The sequence below is a fragment of the Macrosteles quadrilineatus genome, unplaced genomic scaffold, assembly GCF_028750875.1.
Source record: "Macrosteles quadrilineatus isolate MER2022 unplaced genomic scaffold, UCM_ALF_1.0 Scaffold_10__1_contigs__length_6754688, whole genome shotgun sequence".
Taxonomy (NCBI): Eukaryota; Metazoa; Arthropoda; class Insecta; order Hemiptera; family Cicadellidae; genus Macrosteles; species Macrosteles quadrilineatus.
The window spans coordinates 5533665-5559761 of NW_026542603.1; the positions used below are offsets into that span (position 1 = coordinate 5533665).

Sequence of the window (26097 nt, forward strand, 5' to 3'; positions counted from 1 at the left end):
GGAAAAAGCGAGAAATCCTTGACAATTTGATATATACTAAAAGTAAAATTGAATTAACACTGTGCAGAGCCAATTTGCAGACTATGGAAACATATGAAAGTCATAGAACACCACCAAGTATAAGAAATAGGAATAATGTTTTTTTTTTTTATTTATAATCGTTATTATGGACAACCTAATGCGACTATGAGTGGAACACATTTGTATAAAACGCTAAAAAACAAGATCAACTCTTGAAAAATGATAATATTTACAAGAAATTTTTATTATATGGAACTGTTATGTACATTGTGACTATTTCCATATTCTTTGAGTCAACTCTTTTAAAGTCATCGGAAATTATGGTTGTTCGTTTAAAAACGCCTGTAATATTTCGAAATTGCTCGAATTCAAGCAACAGGTACACTAGTTTAATTTATTTTGATTTACGAATAGCATTTATCATCGGTCATTAAATTATTAATTCAACGATTATGGGGCCCATAAAAGGTTAATTTTTTTACAGAAATGAACTCAGTTAGTTCGAAACAGTAATTGTTTTTTATTATGTGTTATTTATATATATAAAAAAATAAAGCTCAATTAATAATATGATTCTTTGCCTAAATCGATATATAAAGCCCAAAATACCCATGAACTTTTGATTAAAATGTTCGTCATGACGAGAAACCTACCACAAAACTATCCATTATTTCATAAATTGCCCTATAAGGTCGTAATTGCTTTCCGAAGGGAACTTTCTATATACCTAATGTTAAAAATGTATCAGCTGTACATTATTGTATGTTATTCTTGCAATTACTTGATTGAAATCATAGGTGTGATTATTTGTTGTATTACCGTACTGTATTATGTTTTGTTTATTTCAGCTTAACTTAACGAATCAATAGTTTTATTAATACTTATGAAGTCAACAGCTAGTTTTTGATAATTAATAAGAAATAGTTGTTTGCTGGTAGGACAGCTGAGAGAATTTTGGTAATAGCATGTATTATTGTTATTGTTTTGGTTTTGAAAAGTTGATTACAGCTGTTTCTCCCAACCAGTGCGTTGTTCTTGAACCTTTTAACAACGGCTTTTCTTGTTGTTAGGTAGGGCTATGATGAGCCGTCTCTCCGCCACTGCCAATAGGAACACACTTCCAATTCGTTCACTTGAGTGCAGGAGTGGGGGCGTGGTTCAAGGAATTAAGCCCATAGTGCTTTCAGTGTTTTTGTTTGATTAATTACATGAACCAGTTGGATGATGCAATCTAGAAATGTTTGTTTATTTGCCTGGCCCACCAAACAAATCTTTTTCGTCTGCCGCTAGTTTTAACTAGTGATAATCGTGTGTTTATTATTTATATATGTAGAAACTAGCTGTAACCCGCGGGCTTTGCCCCGTAACTTCTTAATTTTCAATCTCGTTCGCATGGCTCAATCACGTCCTGGTTAAATTTTGTTCGCTAAGCTCACTCACCTTTAGGTTGGAGCTCGTTCACTACGCTCACTTGCCTTCAGGTTAGCTCGTTCGCTACGCTAACTCGCCTCCAGGAACATCATAGAACAGAACCAACTTGTTTAGTTGAAACAGCTGTTGAGATTCAATAATTCCATTTCTCATAAGGTTAACATGGGAAACTCCAGAGCCACTGGGGCGGAGCCCGAAAGGATTTTTGAAATAAGAATATGCCTATATGTTAATCGGGAATGTGAGCTATCATCATGCCAAATTTCAGCCCAATCCGACCAGTATTTTTCGCGTTCACTTGTCACAAACATACATCCATACATCCATACATCCAAACTTTATCATTTATAATATTAGTAGGATGTATTATTGCTTTTGCTAAATGGACTTTAAGAGTTTATTATTTATCGTTATTCAGTTTTAAGCACAGCTTTTATTGATTGTTTTCTATTATTCATTGATAGAGGGGCCCCAACCGTTTAGATTGTTCCAAAAGGTTAAAGGATTTTTTAATGGAATGTTTATTGTTATTGTGCTTAATTTCTTAATTTATTTTGAAGGAATTTTAATAGGCCTAGGTCATTCTTAGAACATTTTTGGAACAAAAATTTTTGATAAACAAAAAATTGTAAGCTGGCAGGACTGTTGAATGTAAAAAAGATGCTTTTGATGTAAAGTTTGTATGTATTATTGTTATTATTTCGTTTTTAAATGTTCCTCTCAAAAGGTTGGTCTTGCTGTTAGATAGGGCTGTGAGCCGCCCCTAGCCTCTGCCCATGGGAGCTCGCTTCCAATTTGGTTTGCTTAGGTGCAGGAGCGGGGCGTGGTTCAGCACGGTATAGAAGCTGGTATGTATATAAATATACTCATGTTAACATTCGGGCCGGTGGCGAATAAACTACGTGTTCAGTTTATTAATGGAACTTCAGACAGTATTAAATTCATTGTTAGAGTTCGTTTCCACGAGGCCAGTTAGGCAGGCAAGTTACCTCAGGTAATTTGCAACACACTAAGTAAAGGGAGAATCAGGATATTGATACTGTATTACTTTGTGATGGAAGTATTCTGCGATCTTATAATAGAAAGTTCCTAAATATGTTAAACCTTAAAACAAAGTGTTAAGCTATTTTAAACGAGTACTTATTTAATATGCAATACATTCATAATAGTGAATTTGATTTACAATTGCCCATTTGTGTAGCCATGTTCTGATAAATTAGCTTAATGCAATAACCATTAGAGTGAGGTCCTGTAAAATGAGGGTTTTATTATCATATAGCCTACACCATGTTTTAAATAACGCCAAATTAATCTTAAGGTCAACTAATGGAAAACCAAAGCATTGTTTTTATTTTATCTATTTCAATTTTAGAACGCTCATTTGACAAAGTTTTCTCTGAGAAAAAAACCTAGCTTCAATCATATTTAAAGTTGACCAATGGTTTGACTGGTTAAAAAGCAACTTATTTGCAAATATAGCATCCATTTCAATCTAACCTAGAAAAAGATTTAATACATCTGCTATATTTTTTGGACGTAACTAAGGACAGGATTTTTGGACGTATAGTGTTATTGTTGTTTTTAAACCAAACGTGAGTGAAAGATGAGTATGGATTTGGGTAAATGTCTTATGTGGCTTTATTACTGACTAAACCTAGGAACAAAGCTAAGTTTCTTTTTCGGTCGTGAGTTTCGTGCAAAAACAGACGAAGAAGAAAAATAATTCATGAATTTAGAATATTCATTTGTTTGGTTGCTCAGTTTTGAATTTTGCATAAAACTTGTAACTCAAGTGATGAACACGCTAAAAACGTTGAAGATTGATGGTTTAGTCGTAATATTGGCTGTTAAGTCAGAAGCGAATTAATTGCCAGATGGTTTTGTGAAACTGTTCAGTTGGAGCCAGGCGAAGATGATGTCTACATCGCTGCTCCTGCTGGCAATATCGCTGACACTATTTTTATTAGTGGTAAGTCCAAATACTTAGAAAAATTGATGTGTTGGATGTATTATAATTTAGCTTCAAAAAATACGTTTCTTAAAATGAAAGTACCAGCTGTCCAAGCCTTAATTGGTGTCTTTAATCAAGTTTAAACAATATAAAACTGACTACAGTAATACAGAAAAGTAATCAATCCTGATAGTGGGGGCAATAGGAGAAAGAGACATGACTTGGGACGTTTTTTCCCATAAGAATAACACGGGGATCATTTTTAGCCAATTTTTCAAAATTCCTGATCTTTGCCTATACATCCAATACAAATGTCCAACTCCATAAACATTTCAAATCCACATATATTTTTTTTAACCAACACTTTTCACTCACCTACAAACCCATGTAAAATAATGTTAAATTTTTGATCTTTTAATTTTTTATGTTGTATTATTGTTTATAATCAAAAGTTGATACCCACGTAGTGTGCCAGAATTTATACCGTTCGGATACAGTATCTCAAGCCGTTTTAGAGATATAAGCATTTTTAAACAGTTTTATGGACTTAGATAATTTTGAGGTTTGGAAAAGTGTCAAAAAGTCTAGACTTTAAAATTGTTCGTGGTAATTGTTATTTGTACACATAAAAAAATGTTAAAAATTGTTTTGAGCTTTTGATTTTTTTACGTTATAATATTGTTTATAATAAAAAGTTTGTACCCACATAGTGTGCCAGAACTTTAACCGTTTTGCCGTATTTAAGCCATTTTCGAGATATTAGCATTTTAAACAATTTTATGGACTTTTTGGAAATTTAGAGGTGTGGGAAAATGTAAAAAGGGTGGATTTTGAAAATGTTCGTGGTAACTTTTTATTCATAAAAAATAATGTTAATTTTTTTGGGACTTTTTGATTTTTTTTGTTGTAATATTGTTTATAATCAAAATTTGATTCTCACGTAATGTGCCAGAATTTCTACCATTTTGCCGTATCTCAAGCGAGAAATCCTGGAAAGCTGTATATACTTAAAAGAAAAATGAGTGTGCTGCATTTCCTGAGCAATCATTGAAAGGGCCAATTTGCAAACTCAGATAGAAAATATAGAAAAGAGACTTTAAAAGGATTGACCCATAGATTATGGAAAAACGATGTACATAACAGTTTGATATAATCAACATTATTTGTAAATATCTTATAATTTTTTAAAGCTGATCTTGTTTTTTAGCGAATTTCCCATATAGGGAATAAGCTATTACCGTAGTACTCATGGTAAGACCTGGACGCGGGACCGATTTTTTTTCGTTTTGAGGTCCCTAGAGGCCAAAAACACCATCCGTTCAAATTCATATACATATATATATATATTTTTATATATATGAAAAAAAGAAAAATAGGGCTACTCTATATAAATAAAGATTAAACATTAATAAACTTAGTACCTAAGTAAAATTATTTATTAAAATATTTACTGACTATAAACTTATAAAATAAAATGAAATAAAATAATTTATAAACTTTTGAAAATGGCCTTAGAGCCGAAACTATAGTCAGTAAATATTTTAATAAATAATTTTACTTGGGTACTAAGTTTATTAATGTTTAATCTTTATATAAATATATATATATATATATATATATATATATATATAAATATAAATTATTCAAATAAATAAATTATAAATTAATAAATTATAAATAAATTATAAATTATAAATAAATTATTCAAAAGTTTATAAATTATTTTATTTCATTTTATTTTATAAGTTTATAGTCAGTAAATATTTTAATAAATAATTTTACTAATATATATTTTAAATAATATATATGTGTGTGTGTGTGTCCGTCAGCACGATAACTCGAGCAAAAATGATCCGATTTTGATGAAATTTGGTATAAACGTGTAAACGTACGTTTATTTGAACGAGTTCGCGATCCAGCATGATCGGACCATGGGAACAGGGGTTTACGGGGCGTTTTATGGGGTAAAAATAGGTTTTTCCCATTTTTGACCCAAAAAACATAAAATTTAGCAATTTCTTTCCAAACCATTTTGTAGAGCTTAAAAAAACAAATAATTTAGTATATTGAAGCGTTATTATGCGCCTAATGTTTACGTAGAAAATTCCAAAAAATTGCAAATTTAAAATATCCATGTTATTCTTATGGAGAATAAGTAAACTGTTGTAGTTTGCTTGTTTGTGAACATATTTTGATCGAATTTGGAAAATGTATTTATTTCTTACTAACTATTCACATTTTACAAAAAAAAAAACTGTTTTACCCTCCCTGATGCAGCAAACCTAAGTACTTCTTAAACTAATTCTATGTAAATCAAGAATAAATGTTATATTTTTAAGTAGACATTTCAGTGTAAATCCAATCAGTCAAATGGAAATTCGCTTAGTCTGCAGGTTTGCTGCGGTGGGGGTATTAATGTTTTTACATATGTTTCCCACTCATAGCCACATTAGGTTGTCCATAATAATGATCCATAATTACTTTTCATAACGATTCTAAAATAAACATAATTTCTTTTACTTCCACTTGGTGGTTTTCAATAACTTTTCTATGTTTTCATAGTTAGCGAATCGGCTCTGTCAATGATTCCTCAAGAAATGCAGCACGGTGTTAACTCAATTTTTTTTAGTATATACAGTTTTCTAGGTTTTCTCGCTTTTAACGAATTTCCTTATTGGGAAGTAGCTATTACCATAGGTGGCACGTTGACCTGGAGTTGGGACCGGTATAATTTTTCATTTTTATGTCAATAGAGGCTAAAAACACGTTCAATTGCCTTAATATATATGTCCGTGAACGCGATAACTTGACTACTTTTTGTCCGATTTTGATGCAATGTTGTACCAGCTGATAATGTAAACAAATGGTGTTCGTCATAAGGATAACACGGGAACATTAAAAGCTACTTTTATAAAGGTAAGGTCAGTTTGCAAGTCTACACACCTAGACGAACATTTTGGTATATATAATGTGGGGTTAAATCTTAAAACAAAAAGTCTTATTATTCACAAAGTTTCATGTAGCGTATTAATGATATACAGTACCTCATTCATGAGTTACAGATCCCCTTCCATCTGTAGTGGTTTTCCCTTCCGAAAGCAATTATAGAGATTAATGCAAAAATAGGAGGAATTATGACAATTACAAACACCCCGCCGCAGCAAACCTGTAGGTAGACCAAGCTAATTTCCATTTGAATTTATAACAAAATGCCACCGTAAAATATCACATTGATTCCCTATTTAAATAGAATTAGTTTAACGAGTACTTAAGTTTGCAGCAACAGGGAGGGTAAAAGTGTTTTTTAACCGATTTCTCCACTACCAACAAAAGGAGGAGGTTCTCTGTGGCGATGTTTTTTTTTCTATGTATGTTCACTAATTTCTCTGTGATTCTTTTACCGATCAGCGTGATTCCACCACCAAAATAACTAGGAGATTTTCTATTTGGTACCATATACAAGAAAAATATTTGTTTGGTGAAAAATGCTGAAAACCTCAAATATTAAACATTTATTTTGTTTGTATTTTTGCAGAGAAGGGAATAAATAATAATAACATTCCTACAGCTGTTAGTTAAAACCATTTAAATGAAGCTACAGCAAGTTTCTTCATAAACCAGTTGCTTCATATTGATTAATAAACTATTTCTTGTCATGGAGCCTAAATAAGTTGCATTTAAAAAATGCATTTTGTTTTGGTTACTATGAAAAGGTATTTAAACGTTTGACCTGATTTGTGTATGATTCTGTTTTGAGTATTGAATGTTCTGATTTATAAAAACAAAGTGAATAGCTGTATGATATTGACAATTTAAGGTGTATTGTGAAAACCAAAGCATTTGTAAAAGAGGTCCAAATATAAATTAGATGCAATTATTCCTTAAACGACATAAGAGGTGTGAGATTGAATAATCGTCAATCGCCTTAAAAGTGTTAAATATTTTAATTACCAAACATGCATTTGTAGATGTGGAATGTTTATTAATATTTTTCACTGCCAAAAATATTATGCCTGCTTCTGAAATGGGAAGCTGATTTGCAATTTCGACTACATCTTGAGCAAACAAAACCACCTACCCCTAAAACCACTTTTAGCTGAACCAATCTATACGTATTTTTCAAAGGTAATATATGTGATAACAACCAATTTTCTACTTTTAAGAGATTTTTTAGTGCTGGTGGCCTGCAATGTGCACATCCTCTTTGATTTTTGTATCAAAAATCATCACAAAGCCGCGCCGACTTACAATACGTGAGCTAGACTAATAGAAAAGTTTACTTTATTAAAATTATTTCATTATTTTTGGAGCATTTGAAGTCGGTTGTATTTTTGTTACAAAAATAAATTATTATGTTAATAGTTTAGTAAGAAAATTATGCATTTTCCAAATGTGATCAAAATATGTCCATAAACTAGCAAACTACAACAGTTTACAATTAATTGTTATACTTATTCTCCATAAGGATGAGAATTTTCAAATAAATGTTTTTTATTATCCCCGCAACCATTAGGCGTGTAATAACGATTCAATATACTAAATTATTTGTTTTTAAGCTCTATAAAATGGTTTGGAAAGAAATTGCTAAATTTTATGTTAGTAAAAAAACATAAACACCCCATAAACACCCGTTCCCATAGTCCGATCATGCTTGTTCTCAAACTCGTTCAAGTAAATTTAGGTTTACACCTTTATACCAAATTTCATCTAAATCAGTTCATTTTTGTTAGAGTTATCGTGCTAACGGACACCCGCACATATATATGTATACATATGAATTTGAACGGATGTTGTTTTTGTCCATTAGGGACTTAAAAGGAAAAAGTAAATCCCGGGTCCAGGTCTTACCATGAGTACTTTGGTAATAGTTTATTCCCAATATGGGAAATTCGCTAAATCTGTATTCTATTTGGGGATCTAAATATAAATTTTAATAATAAAACCAATGTGTACGTTTAAGAATATGAGACTATGCTGATGTCATGGGATCTAGATAGAGGTATCTGGGACAATACTAGAGAGGATATAAGGCTAAATATACAATGCATAGACCATATTTATAACAGACTCAGAAACCCCTTAGAAAAAATACATACAGGCTCAATAAAAACAAAATATTTCAGATCCTTACCCAATTGTAGCAAAGATAGATTAGACAGGAGGAGGAAAAAGAGACACACAGGTAGAAAAACCCAGATTAAATTAGACACTTTTAGAAAGCAAACTAAAACAGGAAAACTGGAATGTTAAAAATTATGAAGATGTAATCAAAGGTTTTGAAGAGTTAGTCTTAAAGTATAAACACATATCGAGACAGAACCACTTAATTTACCACCTCAGGTGGCACACTGGGCAGTGAAGCACTCACAGAGAAAACAAGTGAAAGGAATGGATGGATAATAAGACTTTAGACCGGATAAAGGAAAGAGACAGAATTTTTAGGCTATGGAAGTTTGGTAACCAAATTAGAAACACAAAAAATAACTACTACAAAACATTATTTGTAGAAAACAGTAAAAGTACAAGGAATATATGGGAAAATATAAGCAGGCTGTTAAGCAGATAGAAAAAAAAACTGTATCGATGATACGGTAAAAAATGACATTGAAAAGATATTAAGCTAAAATGATATTGTGAGTAGTATTTTAGCTTTTTTAGTAGTGTTGAGCTTAGTATTTTATTGATGGAATGGATAACATTAAACACAATATTGTACTGCAAGTACAGCTTAATACCACAGCCAGAGTTTGAAAGGGAATCCCCAAAAAGCCAATATATACCACCTGCTACAAAAAAAATCAACGCCAGAATTAAAAGTACGGCTTCTGAAACATCACCAGGTATTGAAGGTATCCGAATGAATGACATCAAGTTAGTAGCTGAAAACATATCAGAACCACTATCAAAAACTAATTAAACTCTCAATTTTACAAAAATCATTTCTAGATTGTTTAAATACATCAGTAATTAGACCTATTTATAAGAGTAAAAACAAGAATGAATTCCAAACTACCGTACAATAGCAATGTTTCCATCCTTCGAAAAAGATCATTGAGAAATAGTTATTAAACTACCTTTACAGATACATAGAAAACAATAACTTTTTGAGTAGCAAACAATTTGGCTTTAGAAAGAATTGCAGTACAGAGCACGCTCTAAAAGAATTTTCAAATACTGTACTGTAAATAGTGTTTTTAATAATACCCTGCCATAAATTAGGCTTATTTATTGATTTTTCTAAGGCCTTCGATATCATCGAGTCTTACCTCTTCAAAAACTAGGTGTGAGGGGCCCCTACTTGACATTACTTAATAGGTACCTTACAAACAGAAAATTTGTAGTGAAAGTTATGAATGAATTTAGCGAGGAAAAGGAGATAAAATAATATGTTGTGCCTCCCTCAAGGGAGCCAAATTGGACTAATACTTTTAATTATTGACCTAAATGATCTACTTAATAGGATAACCAACTGTGATATATTGGCATATAGGCCCTACTGACTTATTAATTATTAAGTTTATTATTATTAATTAAGAATTATTAAAGCTTTTGAAGACGGGAGCTTTGCTCAGATTACTGCTTGTGATCTGAGCAAGGCATTCGATCTTGTGGATCACTCAGTGTTATTAGATAAATTAAGTTTTTACGGCATTAAGGGTTCGTGTTTAAAGTTTTTTGAATCATACTTGCATGGAAGATCTCAGTTTGTTGAGTTGAAGGGTGATCGTTCAAGATGTCTGGATGCAATAATGGGAGTACCACAGGGTTCTATTTTGGGGCCTTTATTATTCCTTTTATCAATTAATGACCTACCTGCCAATGTGTCCCTTTCTTCAACTACAATGTTTGCAGACGACACAACCTTTCTTAGTACAAGCAATGATACAAATGTCTTGTCTAATATTGCCAAAAATACTATTTTAGAAGCCAAGCAATGGTTTAGTGCAATGGTTTGATTATTAATGAGAATAAAACTCAACACTTACTCTGTCAGACTATAAATAGAGTCGAGGATTACAATGAACCAAATGACATAAAAATTTTAGGTTTAGTGATTGACAACTGTCTGACCTGGTCTCAACACATTGATTTCATTAGTGGTAAGTTGTCTAAGTTTATTTATCTTCTTAAATGTCTTAGCTCTAGTCTGCTTCAGAATTATTTAAAGTCTGTGTATTATGTTTTTTTTCACTCAATTTTAAGTTATGGTGTTTTGTTATGGGGTAATAGTACCCATGTAAATAATGTATTGTTAATTCAAAAGAAGGCTGTGAGAATCATAACTAGATCTCGCCGAAGAGCACATTGTAAACCGTTATTTGTGGGCACTGGCATATTAACTGCTGGTGTAACAACCTGGTGTCATTAATGTTTTTATCCTGCATTGTCTGATTAATGTCAAGAAAAAGGAAAAAGAGTATGATTTGCGCCAAGACATTCATGGTTATAACACAAGGAATAGGGGTCTAGTTGATGTACCTCACTGTAGGCTACAGAAAACTGCAAACAGTCATTTTGTTTTAGGTATTAAATTATTTAATAAGCTTCATCCCCAAGTCAAGTCCTTGCCGTTAAGTGTCTTTAAAAAAAATTAATTATGTGGCTTTCATCTCACCCATTTTACAAAATTGAGGAATTTTTTGAATGTGATCTCATTTTTGGCTAATGTTAAATGTTTTTAAGTTAGGCTAGGATTTTTATTACTGTAATTAATTTTCATATATTTCATGTTCACTATTTTGTATGTTTTTTACCATATTCCATCTGTGATAATGTTAGAAATGTCGTCCCTCTATGTTAGTTGTACACCTGTGATAACCATTAGCCTTTTTAAGAAAGACCCACTATTATTCATAATTTAAGTTTGTTAAGTTTGCCTATTTTTTAAAAATATTTTAAACCTGTTAAATGTTAAACTAAGGGCAGCCTATATTTTGGAATTGTTATGTCAAATTTTATTAATTATAAGAATTGTATCTTATATCTTTTTACAATAATAATGACGATGTCAATTACAATAATGTATTGTTTAAAGACTGAATAAATGACTATTCTATTCTGACTGATGACATCCTTATATTCTCAGGACATAAAACTTTAAAACTGCAGTGAAAACTTACAAGACGATTTTAACCTACTTAACAGACGAGTTAAGTACACAGACAAGTATGAACACATGACAATGGTTTAGTTATAATATGAGCAAAAAAATTGTATCTTGCACTTTCGCCCCAGAAATATTAAACTAGATAGGAATGTCATGATAAAGTACCATGATTGTGAATGTTTACAAGGTTTAACAGAATGCAATTGCAGTTACATTAAAGTCACTGATAGCACAAACTATTTAGGCCGTACAGTTGATAATAAACTGACTTCGAAATAGCATGTAGCCATGCTTAGTAAAAAACTAGACTCATGTACCTACAGGACTGATGTACAATCTAGATAACAAAATTACAACAGAGGTAAAACACGCTGTTTACAAATCATTATTTGAATCAGTAATGAGATATGGCATAAATGTGTAGGGAAATAGCCACTTTAAATAAATAATTAGCCTACAGAAAATATGTTTAAGGGCATTGGACCTTAGAATATACGATATTAACCACATTCATACTAAATATTTTATAGGTTAATTACTTACCTACTCCAAAGGGAATTTTCACATACAATATTTTTTTAATTCAATATCATGGACAGAGTGCGAATAAAACCAAAACTCAAAGACCAGTAGATACGAGGAGTACTATAAAATACAGACCGCCGATACCCAATACTTAATATGGGCAGAGACTGGTAAAGTATTTATTGCCATATCTATTTAATAGGCTACCAACAAGGATATAAGGTATCTATATAATTAATACGCTACATGAAACTTTGTCGGTTGAACTCCTCCGCCATTTCTTAACAGATTTTATCCATTGACGTCTCATTGGAAAGAGCGTGTCGCGTAGATTTGCAAACTGGCCTTACATTTTTGAAAAAGTCCCTTGGGCTCTGCCCCAGTGGCTTTGAAAGTTCCTATGTTATCCTTATGGAGAACATAATTGTTTACATTTTGATCAGCTGTATAATTTAATTTCTGTTATTTATTTTTCAATTCAACGAAACGCATTGAGTAAATTTACTGATTTTGTTTGAATTAAATATTTACTACTTTAATTTACATTCGTACATATTACAGTGTAAAAAATCGAGAGAGCCTGGGCAATTTGATATATTTGACCAAAAAAGAAAAATGAATTGAAGAGGTGGATTTAACTTTATGATGATTGGCAAAGGAAAACACTCTAAGGCTGTATTAATCTGTACGGCAAGGACATTAAATATATGTTTTGATAAAAGCCAGGTGATTTTAAAATAATATGACTATATCCAAGAAACCGTAATAAAACTTTCACTGAAGGATTTGCTTTATTCACATTTAAGGGAAACAAAAAAACCATTTAAACAACATTAGGCCATTCAATTCTGCATTTTTTCAGGTATAACAGTAACTAGCCAAATAAATGCCAATTGAAGCAAATAAAACTGTGACAGAGAGGTTATGCAGAAAATCAAGCAGTTCTTAAGTAATGTAAATAAAACGTTATCACTATAAAAAATGAATGAAATTTGTAAACGTACTGGCGACAATGGGTAGTAGTCAATGGTAGTACCATGCAGACTACATTATCATTGACGAAGATCATCATGGACAACCTAATGCGGCTATAAGTTGGAAAGATTCGTAGAATACGCTAAAAACCAGATAAAATAATAAAATATTTACAAAAACATTTTGATTATATGATACTGTTAGGTACGTAATCTATGAGTTGAGTCTCTTAAACTCATCGGAAATTATGACTTTTTAATTTTTTAATAAGTTATTGGTTTTTAAATACTGTAACTACTTTCTTTACTTATTTGCAATTACTCGATTTCGAGCAACATGTACACTAGTTTAGAATCATAATGCCTACAATAAAGCAGTCTATGAAGGATTTACAAGCAGTGAGACAGACTTCACTTAAATCCCCCAGCATAAAAATATGATTCTAGGCCAAAGTGGCATTTAACTAAATATAACACAGCATACACAAACATAGACACTTTTACATACACATAAATTTGTTTCTTACACTAGCCTAGGACAAACCTTACAATGGACTGCATGCAACTTTGTTAGCTGACACTATTACAACACTCTAAAACACACACCAACTCCACAAGATTAAGGCCACAGTTCACAAAAAACTCATTTTTTAGGTAAAAATAGATAAAAGAACGGATTTTAGCAATTTTATTCATTCTGCTTATGAAAAGCGTCCATTTTTAGTGCGAGGTTATGTTCAACCAACAAAAACGAAACGAGCAACTCTTTTATTCCATAAGCCTGAAAGACACTGTCACTCACTCCACTACCAGTACCACACAACATATACTCAAAAATCCAAAGACAACGAAACGTTGCAATCATCAATCTAGGTAGAATGCCATTTGTTATAAGATTTTCGTTCCTACTTCTTTATATGTTATTGTTATTGTTCATTGTTATACTACTTTTTAATGCGTTTAGAGTTAATTCTTGCTGCCAAAATACTCCTGTTATAAAATAAGTGCCCGTCACAAACCACCTTAGAACTCATAATTCTTTGTGGACTTACAAAAAACTAAAGAAAAAAATACTGTAAACTTAATAATTTTTTTAGAACCCATTAGTCCTCGCCGACAAGTTTTGTAAACTTAGCGAGGCCATGCATGTTTATATTTTAAATAAACATATATATATGTTTATTTAATGTTTATAAATGTTTATAAATGTTTATAAATTGTTTATAAATGTTCCAAGATAAATTCAGTCCATAGTACAGTTTTTGAAATCTTTGAAATTGTGGAAGTTGTTATACTAAAGTAATTTTGCTCCTTTTAATAAGTTTTTTCTCCTATATTTTCAATTTTGAAGTTATCTATCATTGTACTTGTAAATTTTTATTACAGTGAAGGTTTTGTTTTGTTTTTGATAAGGTTTTTTTATTTTGAAACAGCAACTTAATATTTTATTCTCATGCTAGATTTTAGTGGTATAGTGTTATAGTTGTATCAATGACTGGGCAGGTGACTGGGGCTTGGCCGATGCAATTATTTAATAACTGTGATGATGACGGCGACGGCGACTTCCATTGTCTTGAGCTACATTCCACAGATCAATACATTAATGTTTTTAATTATCATTTAAAGAGCCTGAAAATTTGTCACAATAACATTAGAAGCTTTTCCAAAAATTTTGATGAGTTTTTAGTTTACTTAGATTCTTTTAATACCAGTCTAGATGTTATAATTTTTTCTGAGTGCTGGCTTGGCGGGGGAGAGGTGGGGGCGAACATCGACGGGTTTGACACTCACATGACTACCACTCAACTTAACCGCAATGATGGTATCATTGTGTTTACTAACAAATCACTATCAGCGACTCCACGACAAATCACTCTGGGGGACGTTCATGGGTTATCACTGGACTTTGTGTACTGCAACAAGAACTTCAATTTACTCGCACTCTACAGAACATTCGACAGCAATCCAGTACAATTCACTAGTGAACTTGAGACTTATTATCAGAACATAGATAGAAACAAAATGTGCATTTTTATGGGTGACATGAATTTAAACCTTTTGAACAAGGATATACTAATTGACCTCTACTTAAACAGTTTACTTGGTTCTGGACTTGTACAGTGTGTGGACAGACCGACTAGAGTTACACAGGACACTGCCTCCTGCATTGATCACATATTTGTGCGTTACTGTGACATGGCTGCTGTGCGCGCTGCTGTACTGCACACTAGCCTCACCCCTCACCGACCACTATGCCACCGCCCTCACTATACATGACACTGCATACACTCACGCACACACACTTAACATTCACACTGCAACCGGACCTTCTCAAACTTACCTTGATCACACCCTTCTCACTCAAAATCTCTCTCAGACCGACTGGGGACCTGTCCTAAACTGTATAGATATCAATATGTGCTGTGAAATGTTTTACAAAAATCTAGATTTTGCTTTACAAAATGCAAAAAAAACTATAACTTCAAGATCATCTAGACGTAAAAGAATTAAACCATGGATTACTGACAGTTTGGTCAAATCAATACGTACTAGAGACAAATTAAGTAAAGCCGCTCGTCGTGAACCATTTAATGATTATCTACAAACTTATTATAGGAATTACAGACAAAGCCTATGCAATCTATTAAAAAGAGCCAAACGAGATTTTTACAGGGAAAGATTTTACCAGAACAATAGGAATCCAAAATTGTTTTGGGGACTGATCAATGATCTTGCTGGCAGGCCACGTAATAAAAATTCATTTCCAATTGATAAATTTATTCCCAGCATGTCTCATGATACTCAAGCCGCAAAACACGAGATAGCAGATGATTTTAATAACTTCTTTGCTTCTGTTGGAGTAAATCTATCGAGGCAGATAGATGCGGGTGGGACCCCAGTGGTTGTTGACTCTGACTACAGACTGGACTCTACTTTCACACTGCAAACTGTTTCTGCACAAGACGTACTACGACACATCTCCGAGCTGCGCGGTGGCTCAGCTCCGGGTCTGGACGAAGTTTCGGCTGATTTACTTAAACAAAACGCACTCATAATTTACATTCCGCTGCTACACATAATTAATCTATCTCTACTGACTGGTATATTCCCGGCTCAATTCAAAACTGCAAAAGTAATTCCTTTATTTAGGATTTTAGGTGATCCAAAAGACTGTAACAACTTTAGACCAATCTCATTGTTAAGCGTGTTTTCCAAGGTTTTAGAGCGTATTGTCAAGGAGCAGTTGGTGGAGTACCTTCATAATAACAATATATTATCTAATTCACAATTTGGGTTTAGAAAAGATAAAAACATCTCTGATGCACTTTTTGAAGTATGTAAATCTATAAATAACTCAATGGCAAATAACAATCGTTCTATGTTAATTTTCTTAGATTTAAAAAAAGCATTTGACTCAATTAACAGAAACTTGTTGATAGCAAAATTGGAACAGATCGGTGTCAGAGGCACTGCTCTCGCCTGGTTCAAAAATTATTTATCTGACAGACATCAAGTAGTTTCCATTTGTGGTGTGAATAGTGATGCAAATTTAATTGAGTATGGGGTTATTCAGGGAAGTACTCTGGGGCCTATACTTTTTCTAATATATATAAATAACATTTCAAAACTGAACCTGGATGGTGAACTATTTTTATTTGCTGACGACACATTAGTTTTGTTAAAGGGTCGTTCTTGGGAGGATGTCAGGTCTAAAGCTCTCCGTGACCTCTCACTTCTAAAAAAATGGATAGATCAAAATGTGCTCTCACTTAATGTGAAATCGACTAAATTTCTTCCGATATCACTCAGTACAAGCACTGATTATAGTCTAGACAATTTGAAGATTCATGGTTGCGGCGACCATAACAGTATATCTTGTAATTGTGAATACATTGAAAAAGTAGATTATTACAAATATTTAGGTGTTTATTTTGACTACCGAATGAGGTGGTCAGAGCATGTAGATTTCTTAAAGAAAAGGATTCGTAAATACATATATGCTTTTAATCAACTGAGTGTCATTTTGGACGAGGAAGACGTAAAGAGAGCTTATTTCGCTTATGTACAATCCTTGATTTCATTTGGTATTATCTGCTGGGGAGCATGCTATCACACCACCTTGGAACCCTTGAATGTGGTCCAAAGATCAATTTTGAAAGTAGCTTTTAGAAAAAATAAAAGGTACTCCACTGATGCGCTATTCCGTGAGACGGGAGTATTACCAGTCAGACATATTTTCATTCAGTTTCTTCTTAGTCACACATTCAAAAACTCAAACACGATCCTTACAGCAGTCACACATCAACACTACACAAGATATTCACACAATGTTGGAATATCTGTCCCTCAGCTACATAAGTCAGTTCTAACTACCAACTGTTTTTATGTTGCTCAGATTCTATATCGAAATCTAATTCAAAAATATAATATTCAACACATTTTTAGTTTACCCTCAATACAGAAATTCAAAAAACTGATGCTTGTTTTGCTGCACACGATTACCAATGAAGAGGCCGAAACTTTGATCAGACCTAACCTTACTTGACCCTGACTAAACAATCCTTTGTAAACTCACCCTACAATATTCATTTAGGCTAGGCCTATTCTATAAATGTTTAAAGTTAATAAGTTAATAAAGATATGGATTACAAAAGGTGTTTTATTTAAACAAATGAACAATTAACATGCAATGAGAAAAGGTTTGACGTTACAATGAAAGGATTGACAATGGTGTATGGGGTTGAAATTAAATTGAAATAAGTTAAAAGATAAATTTGAATAATAACTTGAAGGTTCAAATAATTTAGATGTGATATAAGTTTATCTCAGGTTAGGGTGTCGTGCTGGCTTGAATGCTAAGAATGAATAAATTTGATAGTGTCCAAATAGGCCTAATTAATGTGTTAAACTTACACAATCTCAACAATGGAAAATCTAATTTTGGTGTTGTCCAAAAGGTAAGTCCAATTAGCACAAAATTTAAAAGAGTTTAAAGAAAAGTTTATACTTAATTTTGAAGATAATGATTGAGTTGAGTCCTCTTGAGGTTTAGGCTACTATGTGATATAACTTGAAACTGGTCTTCTTGATAAATGAATTTTATTTAACTTAGGTAAAATTTTGAGTCCTTCTTCTAACAATTTCAACTTCTCAATGGCTTCCTTCTCTCTCAATTTCAATGTTCACATCACTGATTGTTGAACACATGGGATCACTTTCACTGCTACTTAAATTTTGATTCCTTAAGGACTAATTTTGAAATGATATTATAAGAAATTTTGATGTATTGCAATTCTCTTACATATTTAATAAATAATTAGGTTGTGGGCGTTGTAAAAAAAAAATATAGGCTATGAAATGAATATTATTGATGATTAATTGAACATATTAATAAATTATATAAATTAGGAAAATGAATATTAGGACAGTCTTTCTGAGGAGTGATTATTAGGTGTATGAATAGAAGTTAACATAAAAAAAACTTAATAATAAATAATGAATGAAATGAAATGAAATATTACACCTTGACCCTTCGACCCCATCGCCCTCACAATGTCTCCTGTCTTAGATTGCACTGGCTTTGGTTGTCGTCGCCGACATTCTCTTATCCGCTAAACGATCAAGTTAAATTAACAAGGCTTAAAAACCTTCCCAATTTTAGTGTGTGCCCTCAATTTGCTTAGACTGATAACAGCCAGGCCTACGCACAGGCACCTGCCCATGTAGGCCTATCCCATAAGTAAGGCAAATTTATTTTATTTTAGAAATATTGTACTGTTAGTTGTATAGCTACTCTCTGTTTTAGTTTATATTTTTGGGATAAATAAACGTTTTTCATTTCATTTCATTTCATTTCATTTTCATTTTCATTTCATTTCATTTCATTTTCATTTCATTTCATTTCATTTCATTTCATTTCATTTCATTTCATTTCATTTCATTTCATTTCATTTCATTTCATTTCATTTCATTTCATATATTTGTGATAGTAAATATTTCTAATCTTATTTTAAAAGTATATGTTTTAAAAGTAAAACATTTTCCTTCAATAGGTACATTGCCAATAATTCAAATTGAATGGCAATTATTCTATTTTAGTTATTTTATTAATCATTTGTATTTTACTAGCAGTTATACATTCCCTAGTAAAAAAATTATCAATTGTTATTTTGCTTAATAGAATTACTTTGTTACTTTCCAATATCCTTATCCGTCTGGTCGAACTACACGTTAGGTGTCAACTGCCACATCATCACCATAAAGATTTCTTTGTGTTTTCAATTTTAAATGTAACTTAAGTCGAATCGTAGATGAGGATGAACCTGATGATTTGACAGTTGTCATGAAACAATAACTTTGTCAAGGAGGATAAGCATATTGTAGGGTAAACAAATAATTCCTTTAATATAAATCAATATCCAGAAGTAGGACAATGAATTATGTTATGGATTTTGGTTATGTGGTGTCATCAAAAGTTCCATAAGTGTTTTGTTTTAATCTAAAATATGTACCATTATCTTCTGACCAACAAAAGAGATAAAACCTTCCGTTATATAAATCATATTTACATTTTAAAAAACTAATCAAAAACTTAACTAATGCCTCAAATTTATTTTCGTAAGAAAATTCAAATCATTACATATTACAAATTTGACTTTTTAAAGTTATTGTTTCCTCAATTGTACTCAAATATCTAGGATATTTAATTTTATCCATCAATTCGCTGTATTTTCTAACTTATACAAACTACTGTATACAGAGCTATCAATCAAATTCATTTTATTACAGCATTAGTAAATTCATTACCACCATTTTTTTTTTAGATTCTGATGCATAACTTTTTTTGAAAAATCATAATCAATAAGAGTACAAGCTTTTGCATCCTGAGTTGTGGGTGTGCAATGCAGTTCTGATCATTTTAATAGCAAGAGTAAATTATTCTATTTAAGCTAAAACTCAAGTTAATACAAGCTCATTTTAAGAGTTAAATACTCTCTGTTGTTTTAGGGGGCTGACAGAAATTGCAACAAACTTCTTTCTGGTGAGTTTACTAAATAATATAAATTAATAAATGCTCTTGTCAATATATCAACACTAAAAACTTACAAAATTTGACCAGGCACCCCGATCATAACTTTTTATCAATCTTTATTTGTTTTTCCGTCAAGGCCCATTTATATGTTGTTACGGATTTCAGTTCTGAACATGGTCAGCCAACTCTGTCTGCCGACTATGCGCGGACAGTCGACAGACAGTTGAAAGACAGTTGACACACAGTAGTTATATCCTGTGCGGGGTTTATTTTTCTGAACCATGGACCTAATAAATCTAGGAAAAGACGATGATGGACCCAACATTTTCTGGAGAAAGTTTCGTACTATGGTCACAATATTCTATCACACCTTCAGATTAGGTGGAGGATTTAGGAACTTTGAAACGAGGTTAACTTCTAAAGATTTGGAAATTTTGCTGGGCTTTGTTGGTAATAAGATTTTAAACTTTAAGAGATGTACAATTCAATAAAATGTCATATAATAATATAAATTATTAACAACGAATTCCAAAACTTTCAAGAAACTCCATCCAGCTATTTCATTACCGCCCAAAAATCGTAATATTACCGCTTTACAGTCTAACTAAATGGGCTGAACGTTGAACACCTTCGGCTTGTTACCAGTCTCCTGTCTCCAGACACGTCCACTTATGCAGACTTTAGACAAAAGTTTTGTCTCTTGCCTCCGTGTTTCCCGTTCGAACGGACAACAGAAAACACTGTATTTTGTCTCCAAAAACACCGAAATTTGTCGGCCGACTTACTGGAGACAAAAGGCAACACGCCGGAGACAGTCGGCAGACAATGTTTCCGCAGAGAAATCGTCATGTGTGTACGGGGCCCTACCAGCATTGACGAGTTTTGCCTCTCGACGAGGGTTGTGTAGCGACATCCACTCGGACTGCGGAACAAATTATGTAGGTGCTGCTAATGAAGTTCAAAAGGTTTTAAAGAAATTCTTTATTCAGAAAGAAACTCAAGAAGCTCTTAGTAAGTTTTCCATGAAAAAAAAACATTAAATACGTTTTTTTACGTTTTTAGTTAGTGAGTCGGTGGCTCAGTCGGTAGCGTCGCGGACTTAAGGCCCAAGGCAGTAGTGTCGTGGGTTCGGATCCTGGTCACTGCTGATAACATTTTATCAGTACAGTTCACCTTTGTACTGTACCGGCTCACTCCTTGCTTTGCTGTAAACGATCCACGCACGGGCGCTTAGTCTATGTGGACGGGCAAATGCAAGGTTAAAAGAGGCCGCCAACCTCTTTAAAAAAAAAAAAAAAAAAAAAAATAATAATAATAATAATATCATTTCTTACCCCCCTGCTGCTCCGCACCAAGGTGGCCTTTGGGAGAGAACTTTCCGTAGTGTCAAACACCATCTTCGGAGAGTCATAGGTGAATAGATTCACTCTTGCAGAGTTCATCCCATTAACTCCACTACCATCTGACCCCAGCGAAATTGATTGCTTAACTCCGGGCCATTTTCTGATTGGAGGACCTCTTTTATCTCTTCCCGAATCTGACTGGAAATATGTTTCAACAAACCGATTGTCAAGGTGGAAGTTCGGTCAAGCCTTAAACCAAAGGTTTTAGGAAAAGATGGCAACAAGAATACCTCTACACGTTGCAACAACAAGGGAAATGGAGAATTCCTCAACGTAACATCAAAACTGGAGATCTTGTCCTATTGCACGAACCAAACCAACCTCCCCTTTCATGGCGAATGGGACTTGTCATTTCAACCTCCCCAGAGCAAGATGGTCTTGTACGAGTTGTACAATTATTGAAAACTTCAACAGGAACACTCTCCAGACAAATAACTAAAGTCTCAACGCTTCCAATCAATGATGAATAATGAAAAAAGTTAGACTGTTAACCATCCGTTTATTGTAAATATGTCCATTTCTAAAATACATTTTTTTCTCAATACTTGATTATAAGGTGACCCCCTCTTAGTGGTTCACGGGTGGGGGTATGTTCTGTAATCTTCAGTATCTTTTAGCGAATTTCCCATAAAGGGAATAAGCTATTACCGTAGTACTCATAGTAAGACCTGGACGTGGGACCGATTTTTTGTCGTTTTGAGGACCCTAGAGGATAAAAATACCATCCGTTCAAATGCATATATATATATATATATTTATTTATATATATATTTATATTATATATATATGTATTTTATATATATATATATATATATGTGTGTGTGTGTGTGTGTGTGTGTGTGTGTCCGTGAGCGCGATAACTCGAGCAAAAATGATCCGATTTTGATGAAATTTGGTACAAACGTGTAAACCTACGTTTTTTCGAACGAGTTCGCGATCCAGCATGATTGGACCATGGGAACGGGGGCTTACGGGGGCTTTCATGGGGTAAAAATAGTTTTTTCCCATTTTTGACCCAAAAAACATAAAATTTAGCAACATTTCAGTGTAAATCCAATCAGTCAAATGGAAATTTGCTTAGTCTGCAGGTTTGCTGCGGCGGGGGGTATTTAATTTGTTATAGTATTTCTTTCTTGTTTTCTGTAATCTTCAGTATCTTTGTGATTTGTTATAGTATTTCTTTCTTTTATCTACAAAGAAATACTACAGATGGCATTGATTTTATACTTTTTCTAATGTTTAAAACACCATGTGATAAACAATGAACTAATTCTGTTAGTTGAAATTAAAAACAACAAGAATGAAGATCCCTGTCCCTCTTTTGTAACGTAAATGTAAAGTTCTGTGAAATTGCTCAAAGTTTAGTTATTATAATAAAACGATTTGTCATTTGTATCTCCCAGTATTCGTACTTTGCGTCATAAAGTATGAAAACCCCGCTTATGTTATCGTCCACCAACGCATCATGACTCAAGACGACCGCAACAAATACCCCCTACCTTGTTAAGGAGGTTAAACAATATTTTTGTTGTAAAGAAATGCGGAATCTTTGTTAACAATCAATGCCATAAGCGGAATATTTTTTATCTATTTCGGTTGAAAAAAATACAGATTTGTTTGTGAAATTGGTGCTTTTTTACATGAATCAAATTTTGGAATACCTGTCATTTTGTCTAGAGGTTAGATATCCACCTCAGGTTTGTGACATTGTGTTTCTTTTGACAATTCTTTCGAAATGAGGGGTCACTCAATAGAGGTTAAAAAATCGCCCCCTTATCCATCTCCTTGTTAAGGGGGTTAAAAGTATTTTTTATGTAAAAAAATTGCTGATTCTTTGTTAAAAATCAATCCCACAAACAGAATATTTATATTTATTTTGGTAAAAAAAATGATTTTGTTCAATACTTAATTTACACACTGTATGCTGAAACCATAATTTATTTTTATCTATGTTAGAAAGCTTGCTCAGTCAAAATTTGGCACCTGGCTTAATCCTTTTAGTTACAAATTGACAAACAATTGTAAAAAGTTGAAAATATATCAAAAAGTCCGTTGTAGGCCTGTTGTTTGAAAAGATGTTTTTGAAAAATAGGAAGACTAAAAGAAGCCTGCTGATACTGCAAATTTGTCTACTGCATTTATTATAGAAGCAAAAAAAAAATAAAATAATAATTATTATTATAATACCCCCGCCGCAGCAAACCTGCAGACTAAGCGAATTTCCATTTGACTGGTTGGATCTACACTGAAATGTCTACTTAAAAATATAACATTTATTCTCTATTTAAATAGAATTAGTTTAACTAGTACTTAGGTTTGATGCATCAGAGAGGGTAAAACAGTTTTTTTTTTTGTAAAACGTTAATAGTTAGTAAGAAATAAAATCATTTTCCAAATTTGATCGAAATATGTTCATAAACAAGCAAACTACAACAATTTACTTATTCTCCATAAGAATAACATGGGAATTTTAAATTTACAATTTTTTGGAATTTTCTCCGTAACCATTAGGCGCTTAATAACGCTTCAATATACTAAATTATTAGTTTTTTTAAGCTCTGCAAAATGGTTTGGAAAGAAATTGCTAAATTTTATGATTTTTGGGTCAAAAATGGGAAAAACCTATTTTTACCCCATAAAACCCCCCGTAAACCCCTGTTCCCATTGTCCGATCATGCTGGATCGCGAACTCATTCGAATAAACGTAGGTTTACACGTTTGTACCAAATTTCATCAAAATCGGATCATTTTTGCTTGAGTTATCGTGCTAACGGACACACACACACACACACACACATATAGGTATATAATATATATATATGTTTATATATATATATATATATATATTTATGAATTTGAACAGATGATGTTTTTGACCTCTAGGGACCTCAAAATGAAAAAAATCGGTCCCGCGTCCAGGTCTTACCATGAGTACTACGGTAATAGCTTATTCCCTATATGGGAAATTCGCTAAAACTAAATTGATATGTATAATTCAACCGGACATGATCTGGATAGTGATATTACAAAATACATGTACAGAATTTTTTTGTAAAATATGTTTACTACTGATGATTATGACAAATTCTACCTCTTCTCATTTCCCCCTAACATAAAATAATGCCTAATCTTATGCATATTTTCAGGAAAAACAATTTCATTCGATGCCATTGGGGATATTGAAAAAAAAGGCCCTGTCGAGATCTTTACAAATCATTTGGAAGATGAACCCTACATACTGTACAGGTTTACAGATTCTATTGTGATCGCATCGTCTAAGAAAGGCCCTATCGTTACTGTTAATATGTACTTGAATATAGATTCACAATTTTACGCCTTCCTCAATACACGAAAGAGCAAGGAATATTTGTCTATTGGATTCTCATGGTCTATAAGTGAATGGTGCAGGTATGATATTTGTGTCAGTTGCAATGGCAAAGATCGGAAACCAACTGTAAACCGGGATAAACGACCAGACGTTGACTTCTTCAAGTGGTCCAAGGTAAGTGGATCATTTACTAATGCTAGAGATTATGTGACTTGGTTTGCACTCCGACGCAAGCTGTTGATCGCTTTAGTTTTTATCTGAAAGTATTTAGCTGCATGGGAAATGTAATTTACTTAACAGAAAATACTCTTAGCCTAGCTACTAAGTTAAATAACTAAACTAATTATAGTTATTTGTAACCCGCTTCCGGGTGTGTTTCGTTAATTTGTCGGGTCGGGGCGTTACGCGTCCCTGATAGCCTAGCCGAGCTGGGTTATTCCGGGGGTCAATTTTGGTCGAGTTTCCCGCTTTTGTCTCCTAAAGTCGTTTTCCTGGCTCAGGCGGGAATGTTATGCCTCTTGGCTTTATTCGTGCCTCATCATCGCCAGGAAACGAGTGAATAAAAGAGGGAGGGCGAGATTTTGTTTCGCAGTTATAGCTTCGTGCGCGACTCTGTTCACAACCTCCTCGGTGGAGTGTTAATTATTTATTTAATTTAATACCCTACGTCCGTGCGCCACGGACCGAACAGAATCAGTTTAGATGCGTCTTTATTATTTAAAATAATACAATGCGTTTTGGGCGAGTAGACTAGTTCAGAGCCCCGTGAGAGAGTAGGAATATGGAAAGGTGCAAACGAACATACAGAGTAGGGCGGGGAAGGATCGTTAACAGAAAGAGTAATATACGAGACACACACACACACACACACACAGACAGAGGTTGAGCACACAAAGACTTATTTCAAATAGATTAAGCCTAACTAAAAACTAACTTAATTATTCCCAGATTTTCCGGGATAGCTTAGGTCTAACTTATAAATAACTTATTTCCGGGTTTTCCGGAATAGGTTAAATCTAGCTTATTTCCGGTGTGCCCGAAGTAATTAAAGCTAACTTATAAATAACTTATTTCCGGGTTTTCCGGAATAGATTAAATCTAGCTAATAACTAACTTATTTCCGGGTTTTCCGGAATAGGTTAAAGCTAACTTATAACTAACTTATTTCCGGTGTGCCCGAAGTAATAGAGAAAGAAGAAAAAGCTACTTAGCAAACTACAGCTAACCAAAGCAGTTAGCTGCACACACACAACACATACAACACACAGATCACTCGATTAGCGAGAGCACACGAATCAAGGAAATGGTGAAGAATGGAAACAGA

At 33.0% G+C, this 26097-nt stretch overlaps 1 protein-coding gene across 1 annotated transcript in view; it reads left to right on the forward strand.

Annotated features, from left to right (window-relative positions):
• Window positions 1–3355: 3355 nt before the first annotated feature.
• LOC129004653 (uncharacterized) overlaps window positions 3356–26097 on the forward strand; it is a 276975-nt gene continuing 254233 nt past the window's right edge. The window contains exons 1-3 of the mRNA XM_054433204.1: window positions 3356–3421; window positions 20018–20051; window positions 24592–24947. Coding sequence (XP_054289179.1) covers window positions 3365–3421; window positions 20018–20051; window positions 24592–24947 — 447 coding nt within the window. The 5' untranslated portion in view covers window positions 3356–3364. The remainder of the gene's footprint in view (window positions 3422–20017; window positions 20052–24591; window positions 24948–26097) is intronic.